At 45.4% G+C, this 20,805-nt stretch overlaps 1 protein-coding gene across 1 annotated transcript; it reads left to right on the forward strand.

The window, feature by feature from the left end:
* Window positions 1-434: 434 nt before the first annotated feature.
* Window positions 435-20,049, forward strand: LOC101527340 (C-type lectin domain family 2 member A). The gene is made up of 5 exons (XM_058655698.1): window positions 435-482; window positions 10,176-10,257; window positions 13,705-13,868; window positions 15,035-15,138; window positions 19,902-20,049. Exons 1-5 carry the CDS (start codon window positions 435-437, stop codon window positions 20,011-20,013), a joined length of 510 nt encoding a protein of 169 aa, XP_058511681.1. The 3' UTR covers window positions 20,014-20,049.
* The last annotated feature ends 756 nt before the right edge of the window (window positions 20,050-20,805 follow it).

Raw genomic sequence — 20,805 nt, forward strand, 5'->3', positions numbered from 1 at the left:
GGAGGGGCTTGTCCCTCCGCTTCCGCTTCCGCTGCTGCCTTGTGCAGACGCTAGGAGTACATGCTTGCTGTTGGTTCCCGTGGACGGACTCCAAGGACAGGTAGTGTAAGGAATTTTCACCACTAACCTGATATGCCAGATACCAGTGAGTCACACGGGAGATCTTTATTCAGTGCCGAGAGGGGACAGAGATAAAAAGAGAGGAAAAGCGAGGGCACTCCTGCGGAAGGGAGCCCAGCAGGACCGAGGCGGCCGTGAGAGAGCCTGAGAGGAAAAGAGAGAAAACAGCATCGGGTACTGCAAGTACAGGGCTACAGGGATTGGTAGACCAAGAAATTGGTTATGTGACAAGGAAAGGGGTCGTTCTATTGCTTTTTCAAGCCGAGTTTGGGCGCAGTGTTTTCTGGGCAGCCATTACGGTGGTTGAGAGCGGTATGGCAACATTCCTCTTGGAAGAACATGGATGCGACTCTTCTTCCGCGGTAAGGTCTAGGGCGCAACTGTTTTGGAGGATCACCTATGCCAGAGAGGCGAGTTGGCGCTGGAGAGAAGCCTGAGAGAGGGCAGTGATGCTTCGGGCTGTTTTAAGTTTGTCCGATAGTTGATGGATTGAGATAACCGGCTGTTCCCAATTCCCTGCTGTTAATCTAGAGGATAGCAGGGAGATAACCATGGTCTCCCCAAGATTAGATTTGAGCAAGATGGCAAAGGGAGCAGCCATGAGAGTTCCCTCTCACTGTACAGAGACAACTGGGGCACGATTATTACCAAAATGCAAGGGCTGGGGGAGGTGGAATTGATTGTGACGCAGACAGAGCCATTACCCTACATAAATGATCCTTGGGGAGAGGAGGTATGTTAGGTTACTTTACATACTTAGGAATGGAGGGAAGGGTTACTTATCAGAAGATCTTTTTGAAAGGTAGTTTCAGTTCTTTCAGAGGCTCACAGGTCTCCAAGGGTTTGTTTTGATGAGGAGTTTCAGTTTTGGGGGGGCACCTCTGGTCACGGATAGATCAGTGAATGTATTTGTGCTGTGTCATCATGGTGGGTGTTGACTTTCTGCGCAGACTGGGCATTCCAAACATTTTTGAATGGGTGTGCCCACTTGGCTTTGGCAGGGTACGCAGTCACTTCTGCTCAGTCCCAATGTTCCAACCCTTGTTTTATGGTATTGATGGAAAGGATTAGGCTAGAACGTGAGTAAGCATGCTAGTAAGACAGGTGCTATGCAGCCAGGCGTAACTGGATTCAAGAATAGCCACGTGGATGCGGAGGACTCTGGAGCTGGCAGGTGAAGACAAAGTCAGGAACAGGTAGCCTGCAAGGTGTGGGGGTGTGGGGAATTGGTTGGGAGGGGCTGCAGGTGAGCTCCAGGGACTGGTGACTGAGATTATCCACAGGTGATTGGTAGGTGGGCAGGGATTAGGGGTAGGGGCCACAAGAGAACGGTGAGTGAGGTTCTCAGCTAAGACACCATGAGATTACATTTTATTGGTGAATACCCGGAAGGGTACAAAATAATAGTACAGAGTCAAAATGGCTGAAGCCTTCAGGGCCATGTTCGAGTCACTCCCCACAGGAGGGAAAGAGAGAGCGAGAGACAGAGACAAAGACAGACCATATGCACGCAGAAGCATGCTTATTTAGACAAGGGACAGTGGAAAGGGCCACAGGTACAGTGCGATGAAGTTGTTGCAGATTGGTGGAGAACAAAATTTGAACCGTGAGAGCATGAAACTTACAGAAGCAAACCTTAGGATAAGCTGAAACCCAAAGAAAGCAGATATTTAAAGTGGTGCCGGGTCTAAAATAGCAGGGGTCTTATCAGTCTTTGAGGCTTATGTTTGATTCACTCCAAACAGTGTGTCCAGGTTGTTCGCTGTGTGTCTCTTAGGATAATTTATATTTTGGGGGAAGCTAGCACCTAGGTCTTCAGTTTAACAGATTTCACAGTAATGACCATTTGTTCCTCTCATGGTTTCAATTCAGACTGGATTGCCATTGTAACTTTTCATTTGCACATTTGATACATAAAATCAATTGCATTTCTAATTCCTAAAAACATAACTCTGAAGCGAAATTAAATACATAACACTATTTGCTCTTATATAAAATACCTAGATATAATCAACTTATATACTAAAAGGAAATATTGGTGAGTACAGATTAAAGAAGACATAGTTAAATGGGAAAAAAAACTTGCTTACGATGAAGAGTAAATATTGTTATGCTATCAGTTTTCCTCAAACTGATCTAAACTTTCAATGCATGCTGAATATCCTGATAGGCTTTTTTATTCACAGATTCTAAAATTTATTTTAAAAATATATGGAAATGGGCCCGGCGGTGTGGCCTAGCGGTTTAAGTCCTCGCCTTGAAAGCCCCGGGATCCCATATGGGTGCCGGTTCTAATCCCGGCAGCTCCACTTCCCATCCAGCTCCCTGCTTGTGGCCTGGGAAAGCAGGAGAGGATAACCCCTAAGCTTTGGGACCCTGCACCCGCGTAGGAGACCTGGAAGAGGTTCTGGTCCCAGCATTGGATTGGCGCGTACCAGCCCGTAGCGGCTCACTTGGGGAGTGAATCATCGGACGGAAGATCTTCCTCTCTGTCTCTTCTCCTCTCTGTATATCCGGCTTTCCAATAATAATAAAATCTTTAAAAATATATATATATGGAAACTACCTAGATTAATTAAAATATATTGAAAATGGAGTGATAAATTGGATGATTTGTACTACATGATGTCAAGGTTTAATATATAAAAAGCCACAACAGGGCCCTGGTGCAGTAGCCTAGTGGCTAAAGTCCTCGCCTTGAACGCCCCGGGATCCCATATGGGCGCCAGTTCTAATCCCGGCAGCTCCACTTCCCATCCAGCTCCCTGCTTGTGGCCTGGAAAAGCAGTCGAGGACAGCCCAAAGCTTTGGGACCCTGCACCCGTGTGGGAGACCCAGAAGAGGTTCCAGGTTCCCGGCTTTGGATCGGCGCGCACCGGCCGTTGCAGCTTACTTGGGGAGTGAATCATCGGATGGAAAATCTTCCTCTCTGTCTCTCCTTCTCTCTGTATATCCAGCTTTCCAATAATAATAAAATCTTTAAAAAAATAAGCCACAACAATCAAGATCATATGGCATTGTTCCACAAAGGTAAAAATCACCAATGAAAACAAATACAGCCAAGAAATACAACAAGACACAACTCCTAGATTTTTCAATAAAAGTGACCAAGTAATTAAAAAAAAAAGTTTTTAATGTTTCAAATGATCCTGGAACAACTGAATATTCAATTTTTAAATTTCACATTAATATTTACCTTATACCATATGCAAAACGTTTCTCAAAATGAGTCAAAAAACCTGAATATAAGAAGCTAAATCCTTTAAAAATATCTATAATGAAAAAAATGACTTTTATATAAGCAAAGATTCCTTTGAGAAGACAGAAAACTCATAAACCATAAAAGAATGATTAATGTGACGTCATTAAACCTGAACACATGTGGTATTTAAAGGAAACTGCAAAGAAATCCAAAATGAAGGCGCAGATGAAGAGAAAATCTTTGCAAGTCATGTCCCCAGGATGGAGGGGCTCACACCCAAAATGCCTAAAGATGCCTCACAACTAAATATAAACAATCCAATCAAATGAGCAAAATATGGAACAAAATGTCCCCGAAGATGTTTGAAATGCTAACCAGGTACATAAGGTAGGCCCGACATTGGCATTCCTGGGAACCTAGACAGGAAGAAAGAAACATGGCCCCACCAAAAGGCTGGTTTTGAAATGTACATACCAGCTTTATACATTGGTGCTAGAACCTTGGTGATCAGATAACTTCTGATATAAACGTATGATGACAATATTACCCAGAATAAAAAGGAATGTACCATGACTCAGCCTGATTTTTAAAACATTATTATAAGTGGAATAAGTCAGAGACCAACACCACATACATCATCATTTCATTTATATGAAATCTCGGAGAAAAGGAAAACTGAGTTGACAAAAGCAAACTAGCATCAGGGGCCAGCATCAGGAGGGATAGTGACTGTAAAAGGAAACATGCGGGGCCCTGCACGATGGCTCAGCGGCTAAATCCTCATCTTGGCATGTGCTGGATTCCTAGGCTGGTGTCAGTCCATATCCCGGCTGCTCCACTTCCCATCCAGCTCCGTGCCTGTGGCCTGGGATAACAGTAAAGGATGGCCCAGAGCCTTGAGACCCTGAACCCATGTGGGAGACCCAGAAGAGGCTCCTGGCTCCTGGTTTCAGATCATATCAGCTGTTGCAGCCATATGGAGAGTCAACCAGTGGATGGAAAATCTTTCTGTACCTCCTCTCTGTAAATCTGACTTTCTAATAAGAATAAAAATAAATCTGAAAAAGCAGGGGACAGGGCCCTGCGCCATGGCCTAGCGGCTAAAGTCCTCGCCTTGAGTGCACCAGGAGCCCATATGGGCGCCGGTTCTAATCCCGGCAGCTCCACTTCCCGTCCAGCTCCCTGCTTGTGGCCTGGGAAAGCAGGAGAGGATGGCCCAATGCATTGGGACCCTGCACCCGTGTGGGAGACCCGGAATAGGTTCTGGGTTCCCGGCATCGGATCGGCACAGAACCGGCCGTTGCGGCTCACTTGGGGAGTGAATCATCGGATGGAAGATCTTCCTCTCAGTCTCTCCTTCTCTCTGTATATCTGACTTTGTAATAAAAATAAATCTTAAAAAAAAAAAGCAGGGAACAAATTGGGAAGAGCAAAAGGGGAGATCTCTGAGCCTATGGAACTGGATCATGAAAGCTAAAACAAAAAATTTTAAATGAAACAGAGCATAAAAGATTATGGCAATCATGCTGGTGTTTGGGTGATCAACTTCAACTGCACAAGTCAGTTTTTCTGTTTTTTTCCCCCAAGCTAACAAGTCGGGCTACTCATGTCTTGGATCTTGAATTAGCATGGACAAATTCTCGTGCTACTTCTCTTTGGATTGGCAAAATCTCTTGTTTAGCTGGTCGTAACTTTTAGTAAAAATAATAATAATAATAATAATAAAAATAATAAAGCTTGCTCAGGGCTTTCTACAAGCAATAGAGATGCATAACTTTCTGGCTCTTTTACTCCAGATTAGCAATCACAGCAGCCGTAAGTACATGTGGGCTATGGGGGTCACGGCTGCAAGCAATGGACAAGTCTTGCTAAATGAGTGAGAAGAAAGGAAAGAGAAAACAACACACAGGAGAGTCAAAACTAAATACGTATATAAAGCTGACTTTTTTTTTAACTTAAGATAGAAAGTTAAGTGGGAAAGTGTTTCTATACTGCTGTGGGTTGCGTAAGTTTGTGTTTAAGGTTACTGGAGGGGCTGGCTCAGTAGTGTGGTGGCTAAAGTCCTCGCCTCACATGTGCCAGGATCCCATATGGATGCCAGTTCATATCCTGGCTGTTCCACTTCCCTTCCAGCTCCCTGCCTGTGGCCTGGAAAAGCAGTAGAGGATGGCCCAAAGCCTTGGTATCTCGCACCCACGTGGGAGACCCGCTTGGCCGTTGTGGCCACTTGGTGAGTAAACCAGCGGATGGAAGATATCTCCCCCTTTGTAAATCTGTAAGATCTGACCTCTCTCTGTAAATCTGACTTCTCTCTGTAAATTTTTCCAATAAAAAGAAATGAATCTTGGAAAAAAAAAAAAAACGGGGCGGGGGCGGTGGTTTACTGAAGCAGTGCAGAGGCCAAGTTAGAATCGCAGGGAAAACTAGTGATTTTTTTTCCATCCTAAAGACTGTTAGAGTTCTTGGGGATTTAGAACAAGCTTGAGTTATATGTGTAAAAAAATAAGTTAATTAACTTTTTTTAAAAGCCTTCCTAAACACTGTCAAGATGGAGAAAAAACAAGAAGGTTTTGGAGTGGATTTCATAGCGTGTGTGTTACAGCTCCAACAAGATGTTTTTCAAAGCGTATTTTCTACAGGCGAAAAGTAGTGACTTACCACAGTATTGTCCAGAATACAAAACAAATCCTCCATCCTGTTACAGCGATCATCTCTGCCTGCACAGAGTGGGGGGGCGGGGACAGGCAGAATGAACACCTGGCTGAGCTCAACAAAGGTGTTGGTCACTGGTTAGTCTGTGATCTGGCTGCTTCTAAAAACCATGAAGTGACTTTTTGGCCTTTTTTTGTATGCCAAACATTTTGATTTTCCAGCAAATGGAAATGGAAGTAGTGAAAATCTGCAAAGTGGCTTGAACACACTTCGTGACATGAAGTGTGACTGCAGAGGGCCTTGGAGGAATTAGGAAGTCGACAGTGATGTTGTTTTTCAGCACATAGATACAGAAACGATCCAATAAAGAACCACACAGCAAACGCACACAAATAAAACCCACTCTCCACAATAAATGCTAGAGTGTATGAGAGGCAAGCTAGATAAATCACGTGTCAAATGCCGACAACGGAAAACCTGACAAAACTTCCAGAGAAAGGAAATACAGAGAGAAAGGAGAATTTTGAAGTGAGTTACGGATACCCAATGAAGCACTGTTAACAGTTTACTGGTATGAATTCCAGTAGTATTCACTCAACTGGCTAAGCTCGGTGGATTCTTGCCTCAGCTTAGAATAGAAATCAAAAGCCAGGAAGCAAGGGTAAGCGTAACAGAATCTTTACTCAGAACAAAGCAATTCCCTTGAAGAAGTAGGGAAGCGGAGTAGGGGAAACGGCTTGTATTTTTTTTTCCTTTTTCTCATAATCATGACCGTAGGGAGGGACATGGGGACCCAGGTGTCTGGGCTGATGGAGAGGGGACTTGAATGAGTGTTCAAGTGATTATCTTGTCCTGTTCCAGGAGCATGGCCTGTACCCTCTCTCTCCCTAGCTCTGGGCAGAGAGGCAGAGGGGAAACTCCCTTCCCCTTGGTTGTCTTGGCAACCCCACAGCCTTGCTCTGTGCAATCAACCCATCTGGTTTGTAAGTACAGTGAACTGTGAGATGGAGTTCTAGAAGCGGGCACCCCGCTCTTCTCTTTCAAGGCCCTGGACCCAACCTCAGTTCTCACAAAGGCAAATAAACACAATTTTCTTAAAGGTCAGGAAGACCTCAGAAGTGACCTTTTTTAATAAAACTTCTCATTTAAAGTGGCCTTTCCTGGTAAATGTCCCTGTTCTACAATACTTTTGTTGAAAATACTCTGTCTTATGAGGTTTTTTTTTTTCATTTAGAACATTTTTAATTAAAAGTTTCTTTAGCATGAACTCAAATTCCCTTCTTATTTCTGCTTTTGAAAAGTATTATAGCTACTGGGCCCAGCATGGTAGCCTAGTGACTAAAGTCCTCGCTTTGAATGCGCCAGGATCCCATAGGGATGCCAGCTCTAATCCCTACAGGCCTCACTTCCCATCCAGCTCCCTGCTTGGGGCCTGGGAAAGCAGTTGAAGACAGCCAAAAGCCTTGGGACCCTGCACCCGTGTGGGAAACCCAGAAGAAGCTCTTGGTTTGTGGCTTCGGATAGGCACAGCACCGGCCATTGCGGTCACTTGGGGAGTGAATCATCGGATGGAAGATCTTCCTCTCTGTCTCTCCTCTCTGTATATCTCCTTTCCAATAAAAATAAACAAAATTTTATAATAATATATATTTACGTATTTGAAAGTCAGATCTCTCTGCTGTTTCACTCCCCTAAATGGCTGCAACAGCCACAGCTGAGCCAGTCCAAAGCCATGAGCCAGGAGCTCCAGTCAGATCACCCGTGTCGCTGGCAGGCACCCAAGCACCTGGACCGTCTTTCACTGCCTTTTCCAGACACATTAGCAGGGAACCAGACTGGAAATAGAGCATCCAGAACACAAATCAACACCCATTTCAAATGCTGGCATCACAGGTGGTGGCGTAAGTCACTGCACCCGATGCAGGCCCCACGTTCCTGTGTTTTCTAACCGTTGGTTATAGATCTGCCTCTTGAGCTGTGAGAATATCCTAAAGATTTTTTAATTATTCTAATGTTTACCCAGGTAGATGTTAAAGTTACAGAAAGAAGAAAGCTACAATTATTTTAGCCAAGTAAATCACTCAGGCTTATGCAGATTTAAGTGTATGGGAAGCATACAGAAAGAGAGAAATTCTGTTGTTTCATAGCAGAAAGAGATAAAAATATCAATGACTGTGGCGAGTATATTGGAGGATTGAGAGAAATCTAAACTGAAGGGATATTAGTACTGCATATGTACAAGAACCCTGGGAGACGGGCCAGTGTGCACACGGCAGCTTAAATCATTGCTGGGTATCCCTCACTGGAGCAGAGTTCTTGCCCTGGCTGCTCCGCTTCTCATGCAGCTCCCTGCTAACATACCTGGGAATGTGGTGGAGGATATCCCAAGTGTTTGGAACTCTAAAACGCGGGTGGAAGACCTAGTTGAAGTTTCTGGCTCTTGGCTTCACCCTGGCCAAGCCCCAGCCACAGCAGCCATTTGGAGAGTGAACCAGCAAATGGAAAATTTCTCACTCCCTCTCTCTCTCTTTCTCTCTCTCTCCCTCCCTCTTTCTCTCCCTCCCTCTCTCCTTCTATCTTTTTCTCTACCTGTCAGCTGAAATAATTCTTTAAAAACACCCCCATAGCACTCTTCTTACTTTACACACTTTTAATAGCCTGTGATCAACTGTGATCCAAAAATACTCCATGGATAATTCCAGAAATAAATAGCTCCCAAGTTTTAAATAATTTCTATTCCAGTTCATATACTACTATAATCATTCTGTTTGATGACTGGTCCTTGTTAGCCTCATATTGTACCTAGTTTATAAGTTAAATATTATCTTAATGTCTGGTGGGAGGGAAAAGCTGAGTGGCTGTGGAGTCTGGTTTACAGTTTGAGACATTTGTGAACAGATCCCCTGTGGAAAAGGGGACTGCTGTGTACCACACACCTGCTTTCCTGATTGTGGCTTCTTCTACTAATAACCCTTTAGACAAGATTGTACATTTGTTGGTGTTCCCTGTGTTTGCTTATATATTGTTACATGTACTTTGCTACACTTTTGTGAGCACCAAATTCCTTGTCCTCTTCAGTCCATTCTGCTTCTCACAGAGAGACCAACTGCTGCTTGGAGCTCTAGCTTGACATTTTCTTGTTCAGACACATTAAACTTCTTCCCCTTTGGCTTACAGGATAAAGAAGAAAATTATGTGGCAGTTAAGGTCTTCGCTCCAATAATAGCCTGTCACTTTCTTTTCTCTCCTGCCTGCTAGCTCACTGCCTTGTTCATCTCTTACAGACACTGGTTCTGATGGTGGCCATCTGTCTCTCTTGCTTACAATCCTCATTTAAATCCCACAAGCCCTTTGAGTCACCTTGCCTTTCTTCCCTTGCTGGCCGGAGTGATCTCCCCTCACCTCTTCCCATGGTTCTTTGGAACTTCCTTGCACTTTGCAATGCCTTTCTGTCCTTTGTTACCATAAGCTGTAGGTGCTTGCAGTGAGTACTTCTTGACAAGTTTTTATGGCAGAGGAATACAAGACTACTAAATACTCCATCGGGGTATCTTCAGAAACAATAAATTTTTTTCTTTAATTTGTAGTTTCCATGCTAAAACAAAACTGGTGTAAGTGTGTGCTGCTGGTGTGCATCGTGATAACTATAGTGGCTGCTGTGTCAATAGGTAAGTGACTTGACTTTTTTTCAAAGATTATTTGTATTGCAAAGGCAGATTTATGGAAAGAAGGAGAGACAGTGAGAAAGATCTTCCATCCACTGGTTTGCTCCTCAAGTGACCACAACAGTCAGAGCTGAGCTGATGTAAAACCAGGAGCCAGGAGCCTCCTCCAGGTCTCCCACACAGGTGCAGGATCCCAAGGCTTTCGGCTGTCCTCAGCTGCTTTCCCAGGCCACAGGCACGGAGCTGGAAGGGAAGTGGAGCAGCCGGGACATGAACTGGCGCCTACATGGGATCTTGGGCACATGTTACATGAGAATTTAGCCACTGGGCCATTACACCGGGCCCATGACTTAACTCTTAAACCTTTTATAGTTCTTCGTGGCTAAGCATCGAGACCTCAGGCTTAACTGTGATTTATCAATTATGGAGAAATTCAAGTATTTTTGGAGACTTGTTCTCATATCTCCACCAGTTCAAGAAGTTTTACCACGTTTCTTGCCTCTCTTCCCAAAATACTCATGTTCTTGATTTCATAGGCGTTCCTAACCTCTGAGCAGAATGATCTTAACTTCTCAGATAACTCAAAGAGCAGCAGCAGTTTTTCTAAGGGTACTACGGGTAAGTTACACAGTGCACTTATATAAGCCGTACACTATTATTTACATCTAATTCTCCCAAGATCACAAAGCAGGTATGATTATAAAATCCATCTGTAGGCTAGCATACCCAGGACAGAGTAAGTTACTTCTCACCAGTAATAAATTGCAGAGCCAGAATTAGACTCCTGATTGATCTAACACTAATGCCTGATCAACTTAACCATCCCGTGGCACTGCCTGGGTCAAGTGTGAGTTGTATTACTGATCATTATTCTGTGAAATGCTTTTTTTTATTACAGGGGAGAGAATTTTATCTCTACCCTGCTAGAATTTTTCTGCTGGATCTGTAAATTAAATTAACATATTCAAGAAATCTACATAAGGGAGATTTACCTGCAATGCCATGTTTATAGCAGCACAATTCACAATAGCTAAGACGTGGGACCAGCCCAGATGCCATCCACAGATGAATGAATAAAGCAAATGTACATTCGCTGCATGGACTGCTGCTCAGCCATTTAGAAACAGTGAAACCTTAGCATTTGCAACCAATGGACTGAGCTGGAAACCATTACGCCTAGTTAAGCAAGTCAACCCCAAAAATACAAACATCATATGTTCTTTCTGATCTGTGGCAGCTTATAGAGCACAAAAAAAATACAAACTCTATAAGGGAGATTAGTATGCTAGCAAATTACTGCTGTATACAGCATGCATCTTTATTCCTGAGTAAGACAAGGATCTCCCTTTTTGTTTTTTAATTATGCTTTGATGTTATAGTACTTTCTTTTCTTCCTTTTCCTACACTTGTTATAATACATTCATATATCAGAAAGGTAAGCTTGTAATGGTGAAATGACTGCTGTTGTAATTACTTGGGGACAAATAATGAAAAGGAGCTATAGGGAGGGGGAAAGGGGAGGGAAGTTCCCCTCTGCTCCTAAATCTGTGTGGTGCAGAAATAAGAAATCTACTCATGCTGTATAAATGTTGAAAAATAAATAAATAAATAAACTCCAGCCCAGCTCAGTAGCCTAGTGGCTAAAGTTCTCGCCTTGTATGCACCAGAATCTCATACAGCCACCAGTTCGTGTCCCAGTGGCCTCGCTTCCCATCCAGCTCTCTCTGGCCTGGGAAAGCAGTTGAGGATGGCCCAAAGCCTTGGGACCCTGCACCTATCTGGGAGATGTGGAAGAAGCTGCTGGCTCCTGGCTTCAAATCTGTTCGGCTCTGGCCGTTGCAGCGACTTGGGGAGTGAATCAGCATATAGAAGATATTCCTGTGTCTCTTCTCCTCTCTGTATATGTGACTTTCCAATAAAAATAATAAAAATAAATCTTTAAATAATAATAACAATAAACAAACTAATAATCAGATCAACAGAAGGAAATATGCACTTGTATTTACTACCAAGTTTAATGGCTTAGAGCCTTCATGAGGAAATGAAGTTCCAAGGGCAGACCTTGGCACAGTGGTTCAGTTGTCACTTGGCAACTCCTATCCCACATTAGGCCTGATCTGAGCCCTGACCACTCTGCTTCTAATCCATCTTCCTGCTAATTATGCATTATGGAGCCAGAAGATGATGGCTCAAGTCATAGGTTCTGCATCATGCATATTGAGACCAAGATAGAATTCCAGACTCCTGTCTTTATCTCAGCACAGCCTGGCTGTTAGGGGTGTTCAACACCTGAAATAAACTAGCACGTGAGATATCTCTCTCCCGCCCACCCTCCCTCTCCCCCATCAAATAAAATTAAAATAAATTAATTTTAAAGCTATATTATACAATAAAAAGAAAATGAAGTTCCAAAGTTGTCATTAAAGCACAATAAACATATTCTGGATTGTAAGCAAGTAGTAAACTGAAAATGTGGCAAGGCAAAGGGTTTGAGGCCAGGTTGAGAAGTGACCGTTTAGTCAAGAGTTTAACAAGATTGGAACAGATTTCCCTGAGTCTCAGCTTGCCAACCCTGATGGCAGAGGTGCCAGTTTTCATCTCTCAGTTACAAGAAAAAGAAGAAAAATCAGAGCATTTTGTCTTGTGTTTGCTATTTTTTTCAAATGGCTTTAACTCAAAATGGCCAGTATGCAAGAGCAATATATTTTGGGGTCTCATGTCTTCAACTCCTGCGTTGTAATATTCTGTGAAAAAGCCAAAAAATAAGAAAAGGCAAGAATGGCACAAGTGACGTGTTGTGACGTGTTCACTACATGAAACTGGTAAAAAAAAATGTTCATTTCTTCTAGATACCCCTGTTTGTGAAAAGAATTAGAAAGTAAAGCTGTAACTCCCACATCATGACCTGTTGAGGCTTGGTTTTCCCGTTTGTAGCCTTTGCTTGTGAGCACTGTCAAGTGGCTACCTGGTTGTTGTTTCCTTTGTCCTTCCCGAGAGTACTGATGCTTCAGTTTCGCTGCCAGAGTGGGAAACATCTGACCCGAGGGCCGTATCTTTTGGTCTAGCCCTGCCAAGACGATCACAGATGGAACTCTAAATTCAGTACATGCAAAGCAGGCCAATTTTTTTACGTTGATCATTTTGTGTGGTCCATGGATGATGCGACACATAGCCAAGTGACTCTTAGCAGAAGCAAAGTTCCCCACTCCAGGCGTCGTCCTCTGTAACTACAAAGTCCTGAGGGCTCAATTCTATTGATGTTTAAATACATGGGAGTTATTAAATGTTCATAGACAAAAATATGTGTAAGAAGTCCTCATGTTCATTCACTGATTAACAGAGTTGCAGCGTGATATATTTGGTTGCCCATCTGTAGTAACCTGGATTCATCTCTGAACATTATAAATAAATGAATAACTCACGGCAGAGCAGGGAATACAGGCCTCAGTGTTTGTCCTAAATTTGAATTTTGGGGGGACCCTTTAGTCCAACGCCTGGGGGAAGACAGTATCTTATTACTCAGTAGCGAATTAAAGTCTGCAGACTAGCTTACATTAAGCTCTGTTGTTAAGCCAGAGCTATAGGGCTGGACACCAGCAAAACTGCAACAGGGTTCTGGGCCTTCCTGCTATTTCAGTCTTTTGTTTTCCTATTGTTGAGTTACACGCTCCTAACTTGGGGATGGAGGGGCCTTGCTTGGCTGTGAGCCTGCCGTTTCGGGAGGTGAAGGGGATTCTCCAGTGCTCACCCTGCTTCCTGAAGCCCTGGGGAAAGACGAGCATTCCCAGCTCAAGTTTAGGTGGTGATGTTATCAGAATATCAGTTACAGAGCATGAGGTGGTCCTGCCTCTCAAACAGGACCCAAAATGTAGACAGCTTAGCCTCCATGTGGTGTCTTCCTTAGAGATAGAGGAAATGAATTGTTCATCTGTCATCAAGAGAATGAAGCTAAATTCACAAGACTCCAACTGTGGGAGTAAGAAGGCAAAATATCTCTCTGGGATGAGTAAGAACACTTTTTAGCTTATCTTTCATCTAATAATTTCTCTCTTTTTTTTCCTTCAGCATGCCTGAAGCATTCTAAAGCTACAGCATGTCCAAGTGACTTGATCGGAGTAGGAGAAAAATGTTTCTATTTTTCTAATGATACTGGAGATTGGGAAGCCAGTAAAAGGTTTTGCAAATCACAAGGATCAGAACTGGCTCGTGTTGATACGCAAACAGATATGGTAAGAAAAGGGGAAAGTCTTTTCATTGTTCCATGTGTTCCATCTGCACAAAGGGAGAATAAAAATACAGCAAATACTAGAGGCCGATGTCTGTCAGACACTGTCCTGATCATTGCATTTATAAAAACCCGCATCACGAAGCAGTGCCTGTGAAGTGGCCTTAAAGCTAGCCCTGCTTTAGAGAGCAGGATGCTGGGGCCCAGAGTCAGTTACTTTGGTCTCTGATTATACGAAAACACCAGTGACTTCCTTATTGTGGTATCTACTCCGATACTGATTTTTTTGTTTTCCATCATAGCAGTACTGATCCATTCCCTTAAGCCCTTTTTCCCCTTCCGCTGTGATTTTAGGGGAGCAGTCCAATGAACAAAGCAAAATATTAGCAGTGGCTTTTTCTGCTGCCCTTGATGAACAGGTTATCAGCTTCCGTTGCAACTGAACAGATCCTGATATTATCACACACGTGGGCATTACACCAGATCGCGGTCTTAGTTATTCACTCTGTGACTAGGACATGGCAATGGTTTAGGAATCTGAACTTGAAGAGAAGGTCAAATGTATCTCCCACATTAGTTTCTCACTTAAGAGAAGGAAACTACCTTCAAAGCTAGAGACAGCTTAGCTCACAGTCTCAGCAAGTAAAGTCCAACTACTTAGAATTCTTTAAGGAATATAAGAGTAGAGCTTGGCACTGTGGCTAGCAGCTAAAGTCTTTGCCAAGCATGCGCCAGGATCCCATATGGATGCCGTTTCTAATCCTGGCCACCCTGCTTCCCATGCTTGTGGCCTGGGAGAGCAGTTGAGGACAGCCCAGGGCTTTGGGACCCTGCACCCACAGGCGATCCCTGGAGAGGCTCTGGGCTTCTGGCTTCAGATCGGCATAGGTCCAGCTGTTGCAGCCACTTAGGGAGTGAGTCAACAGACAGAAGATCTTGCTCTCTGTGTCTCCTCCTCTCTGTATATCTGACTTTCCAATAAAAGTTAAAGTTAATATTTTTTTAAAAGAAATAAGTAAAATGGAAAGGTTTCTGATAAAACTAACCCAAAGATCAGTATCTGCACTGTTTAGCCATAAGCAAATCAGACTGTAAATCCTTAAAGATGAGATGGTTACTCAGCATGCCCTAGAATACAAAGTCATGGGTGATAACTTTGCTTTGTGAAAGGAATTCTTGAAGAAGCACACAGGAACCGCCATGCACTGGATCGGTCTGAGCAGGAGACTGGGCGAGTCTTGGAAATGGACAGATGGCAGCACATTCACTGACTGGTAAGTACCCCGCGGGCGGAAAAGCTTTTATTTTGGTGTTACGTAAAAATGTGACTTTACCTTCCTGCTCCCCCATGTCTCCAGTCTCTGCTCTGTGTCCTGTCACACTGAGGCACGCCTCAGCACAGCGCACCTGCCTTGGACCTTGTTCCATGAGACACAGGGAAATTATTTCCCAGTTTTATGTGTGCTTTCATGCCCTTGCTGTTACATTCGGTTTTTGGTCATTGAATGTTGCCTCCTCCACAGATACAGCAAGGAAAAAAAGAGTGTAGAAATAATGTCTCACCCAGCTTCCTGTAGCCCTTGACCCTTATCACCATAATCTATCATGCAAATATCATCTAAATAAATAGATCTTTAAAAAAAAGAAATTTGCCTCTGTAAGCAATAGACTTTATGAATGTCTTATTTTTATAGTTATTATTTGCATGAAAGCTGTCTCCTCCTTTAGGATACTTTCCTGAAAACAAGGGCTGTAAAAATTTTCTTTGACATCTGGATTCCTCCTGCCTTATGATTATAACAAGTACTAACTTTAAAAAGAGAACCAATTAAACAATGGTGAATTATCTAACAGATGACAAACTATACAGATTATTTTTTTTTTGTTTGTTTGTTTGTTTGTTTGTTTGTTTTTTATATAATCCCTTTTATTGTATTGTTGACAATCTTTACATAGTTAACTATAGTTGAAGGAAAATCAAGAAAGAGAAGGAAAAAAAAAGAAAAAAAAAATGTTCAGGGGGATAGGGAGGTGGGCAATGCTATTATGTCCATATTGTTTCCATCATGTATCTGAGGTAAAAGGGGGTATTGAGGGAGAAGCCCCACCCGGTTTCCCGCCCACCCCAAGTCCCATATGTGGGGCATGCTCTAAGATATGTGCTCAAGTGGAGTTAATAGTTCTCCAGTTATGAGTCACTGCCAGTTTCGCTCGATGAGGTGGTCCACTGATTGATATGGTCCATCATGAAGTCTCCATTTGTCCCATATTTCGCTGCCAACATGTAGCTGAGATGAATGATTGTCCTATTCTGTCTTCTGTCTTTTCTTGGTTAGAATTCTGAGTCCAGCAGTTCAAGTGGGGAGATCTCCAAAGATACTTTGAGGTATTCCCAGACCAGATTCTTGTATGTTCTAGCAAGCACAGGGCCCGGCACAGTCCATCACCCTGATCAGCTGGTGGTTGCAATTGCTGTGTTGGTTCTGTTTTCAGTCCCGAGTTGCACTGGAACCAATGGGTGTTGCAGTCCAGTCTGGTTCAGCCCTTACATCAACCAGTGGGAGCTGCAGCCTAGTCGGGGCGACCCACAATAACCCCCACCAAGCCTGCCCCCTACCCTGGTTTGCCAATTTGTGTAGCAGAAGACCAGTCTGTCCCCCATCCCATTTGGCTCTGGTACTTGTCAATGGGTATTAAAGCTTAGTTCTATCTAATCGACTCAACCATCCAGCCCTCACAGATGTTGTTGAGTGCCTCTGTCTAGCCATCCCAGCCCCCGTCCTAGTTTTCATGCCCTCCCACGGGAATAGTGACCCAAGAAGGGGGAACCCACTTTTTCCCTCCCAGGTCTCTCTGTCCCGGTTTATGCACTCTTTAGGTGGTCCTGTGATTTGACTCGACAGAATTAGTCCCCAGTGCCAGCTTCTGCCAGCTGATGCTGTGGCCCTGATCTTGTCCACATGCAGCGCACAGGTGTTGTAGCCTTGCTTAGTCGTGTCTGTCTCTATCCCAGCCAACACTCTCCAGTGGGAGTGGTTGTCCAGCGAGGGGACCAGCCCCTTAACACCCCCGCCAGCTCTGCCCCTCCCTTCCTGGATCTCACGTGTGCTGGATGGGTGCTGCATTCATATCCAGTACAGGCAACCACGCCCTGGCGTTCCAGAATGTGTACTGGTTTTGTCGCAACCAAACCCGGCCCATTCCACACTCTGTTCTGGTGATCGGATTTGCCAGAGGATGACATGAACTGATTCAGCCTGGCCTGCTCCTGACCCATGCCGAATGCATGCCAGTGGGAAACTTTCCATGGCCTATTCTGGGCTGTTTCCAATCATGCTTCTCGCGCTTACCTGCAGGGACTGTGTCCTGCCAGAGGAGTTGCCCAGGCTCCTCCATCAGAACCCCTCCCAATGCCAGATTTTGCGCTTGCCAGGGGGTTCTTGAGCCAACCCTACTCAGTTCACCTCCTGTCCTAGCAGGAACAGTGGCTTTTCCTGGCTGGCTTTCACCCCATTCTGACTCTTGTTGTTGGATGTTTCAGCCCAGCCATGGCTCGTCCATACCCACATACAGCTCACACATGGCTCAGAAGGGGATTGAGACCCAGCCTAGTCAGTCCCACATCTACCCTGTTTCTCCATAACACCAGATGGTGCTGGGATCTGAACCGGCCTGGTGCATCCAATCCCAGCCCACACTAGTGCCTCGGGTGACTGCAACTGTTTCCTAGATAGAACGCAGCCCCCATTCCAGCACATACACCCCTTGGTGGGAACCTCATCCCAGCTGTGGCATCCCAGATTGGGACCGTTCCTAGCTGTAAATCACGCACCTGCACGTGGTTGCTCCGAGGACCATTAGGTGCCAGCCTGCTACACAAGCCGGAGCTTATCTTTTACTTGATAGGTGTTCAAAGCTCAGCATTATTAAGGGATTGGAAGTTCTTCAAAGGAAGAGTTACTGGCATTGGGAATCTTTAGGATTGACTCAGATCCCAGAAACAGTGGGGTCACTCTAGAGCTATCTCAGCAGCGATTCAGATGTCCAATACCCCAGAGCTCCCCGGCCGGGCGGCCAGCAGGCACAGCCTGGCGCCAAATGGCACGCTGGCCGCCCTGGCCCAGCCCGCCATGAGCCATGGGCACATGGCGGACTGGGTTCGGGATCCGAGCTAGACGTCCTCTCCCGCAGCCCTCGGCTCGCCTCTGGCAGCCGGAAGTTACATCCTGCAGGCCCGAGGTTGCGCCCCTCCCCAATCCCGTTCACCCACCACCCAATGAGGGTGTTGGGTGGGTCCCGGACATGCCCAGTCACGGAGGCCTCCCCCCTCGGCGTACTCACCCCAGAAGGAAGCAGGCCGCACCCAGGCATGTCCGGGCCCAGCCCGCCATGAGCCATGGGCACATGGCGGACTGGGTTCGGGATCCGAGCTAGACGTCCTCTCCTGCAGCCCTCGGCTCGCCTCTGGCAGCCGGAAGTTAAATCCTGCAGGCCCGAGGTTGCGCCCCTCCCCAATCCCGTTCACCCACCACCCAATGAGGGTGTTGGGTGGGTCCCGGACATGCCCAGTCACGGAGGCCTCCCCCCTCGGCGTACTCACCCCAGAAGGAAGCAGGCCGCACCCAGGCATGTCCGGGCCCAGCCCGCCATGAGCCATGGGCACATGGCGGACTGGGTTCGGGATCCGAGCTAGACGTCCTCTCCCGCAGCCCTCGGCTCGCCTCTGGCAGCCGGAAGTTAAATCCTGCAGGCCCGAGGTTGCGCCCCTCCCCAATCCCGTTCACCCACCACCCAATGAGGGTGTTGGGTGGGTCCCGGACATGCCCAGTCACGGAGGCCTCCCCCCTCGGCGTACTCACCCCAGAAGGAAGCAGGCCGCACCCAGGCATGTCCGGGCCCAGCCCGCCATGAGCCATGGGCACATGGCGGACTGGGTTCGGGATCCGAGCTAGACGTCTTCTCCCGCAGCCCTCCTACAGATTATTTTTTTAAAAGATGTTGTTAACAAAGGAGTAAAATAATAAAGACAATATTATAACTTGTTGCTTTAGTTGTGTTTTTTTTTTTCTCAATGTGTTTGCAAATTCCAAATCTTTGTCCAGCACAGTGGCATATCAAGCTAATCCTCCTCCTGTAAGTGCTGGCATACCATTTGGGCACTGGTTCAAGTCCCAAATGCTCTACCTTCAGTCCAGCTCTCTGATTACAGCCTGGGAAAGCAGAGAAGGATGGCCAAGTCCTTAGGACTCTAGGAGGACTGGGAAGAAGCTCCTGGCTCCTGGCTTTGGATTGGCTCAGCTCTGGCCATTGTAGCTGCTTAGGGGGTGAACCAGTGGACAGAAGATCTTCCTCTCTGTCTCTCCTCTCTGTATATCTGACATTGCAATAAAAATAAATAAATCTTTAAATAAGCAGCAAATCCTGGTTCCTCTGCTCCGATTCACTTTCCTGCTCATGTACACCCTGGGAGGCAGCAAGTGATGGCTCACGCACCTGGGGCCCTGAGACCCAGGCAGGGGCCCTGGATGGAGTTCCTGGCTCTCAGTTTCCACTGCTCAGTCCTGGCTGTTACAGACCTTCAGGAAAGGAACACAGCCATGGGAGATCTCTTTGCCTGTGCCTCTGAAATAAAATGAAAACATAAGCCAAACAAAAAGGACAAATGTTGCCGAAAATCAGTACTGTAATCCTTATGATGACTGAATTTCACAGGCACTTTCTTCATAGACAGATTAGATGGCAGGGAGAAGCTACATGTAAAAATGAATAGAGAGAAATGTATAGTGACAGACCTATGGGCCCAAATATGTCTGTCTACTGTGACTTCTGTTATCTGGTTATCTACAAATTGCCATAAATATGGTTGCAGACTGTAATTCAAAGCAATGCCTACATTATCTCAATTGCTTTTATTGTAATAGGAGTTTTTATCCATATGTGGTTTTGTGCGATATGTTGCTAATCACGCTGCATTTCCTTGCCCTGTTGGTACTAGATGTGGGTAGTTTTCAGACTGATTTAGATCGTTCTTTTCCAGGTTTGAAATTAGAGGGAATGGATCCTTTGCCTTCCTAAATGCTGACGGAGTCCACAGTTCCAGAGGATTTGTTGATATCAACTGGATTTGTAGCAAACCTAGATATTTGTAGAACAGGGAGCTGGATTAGAAGAGGCAGAGCAAGGAGTCAAACCAGCACCCGTATGGGATGCCTGTGCCACAGGCAGCAGCTTTATCCATTATGTCACAGCACTGACCTCGCTTTGCACACGCCTATGATTCCATATGGGTGCCAGTTCTAATCCCAGCAACCCGATTTCCCGTCCAATTCCCTGCGGGTGGTCTGGGAAAGCAGTCAGGGATGGCCCAAAGCAGGTTTTAAAAAAGCACCCACATGGGAGACCCGGAAGAAGCTCTTGGCTCCTGGCTTTGGATTGGCTCAGCTGCAACCGTTGTGGTCACCTAAGGACCAAGAAGGATTAGAAGCTTGAAGAAATCCAGAATTAAACAAAGAAAATAATGAGCAAAAAGAAAGTCCTTAACTGCATCAATTCCATTATTAATAGTGTCTTGGGCTGTAGGAACAAGATCTTGACTGTGACCAGTATCGACTCTAGTAAGGAGATGATGATCTTCTGTACCGGTAATCATAGGTTGACTTTTTCCACCTCTTGTCCTAACAAGAACAGAGGCCTTACTCAACCAGCCCACACCCATTCTGGTTCTTGCTGTTGGGTGTTGTAGCCCAGCGATACCTGGTCCTCACCCAGACACAGCTTTCATGTGGTTCAGCAGGAGTCATGACCTAGCCCAGCCTGTTCTACACCCAGTCTGTCTCTCACAAATACCAGTGGGGGCTGGAGTCTAGCCCAATCTATCACTCCCCAGACCCAGTGCCCACCCGTGCCAGTGGAGGCTATAGCCATGTCCAGCCCAGCTTCCT

Source organism: Ochotona princeps, chromosome 27 (genome assembly GCF_030435755.1).
Source record: "Ochotona princeps isolate mOchPri1 chromosome 27, mOchPri1.hap1, whole genome shotgun sequence".
Classification (NCBI taxonomy): domain Eukaryota; kingdom Metazoa; phylum Chordata; class Mammalia; order Lagomorpha; family Ochotonidae; genus Ochotona; species Ochotona princeps.

What these genes read in the sequence shown, in the direction of transcription:
- LOC101527340 (XM_058655698.1), top strand. Translation starts at nt 435, where the DNA reads ATGGCAACATTCCTCTTGGAAGAACATGGATGCGACTCTTCTTCCGCG. An exon ending in GATGCGACTCTTCTTCCGCG is followed by an intron (nt 483 to 10,175) that starts GTAAGGTCTAGG and finishes TTGATTTCATAG; the next exon opens with GCGTTCCTAACCTCTGAGCA. An exon ending in TTGATACGCAAACAGATATG is followed by an intron (nt 13,869 to 15,034) that starts GTAAGAAAAGGG and finishes GCTTTGTGAAAG; the next exon opens with GAATTCTTGAAGAAGCACAC.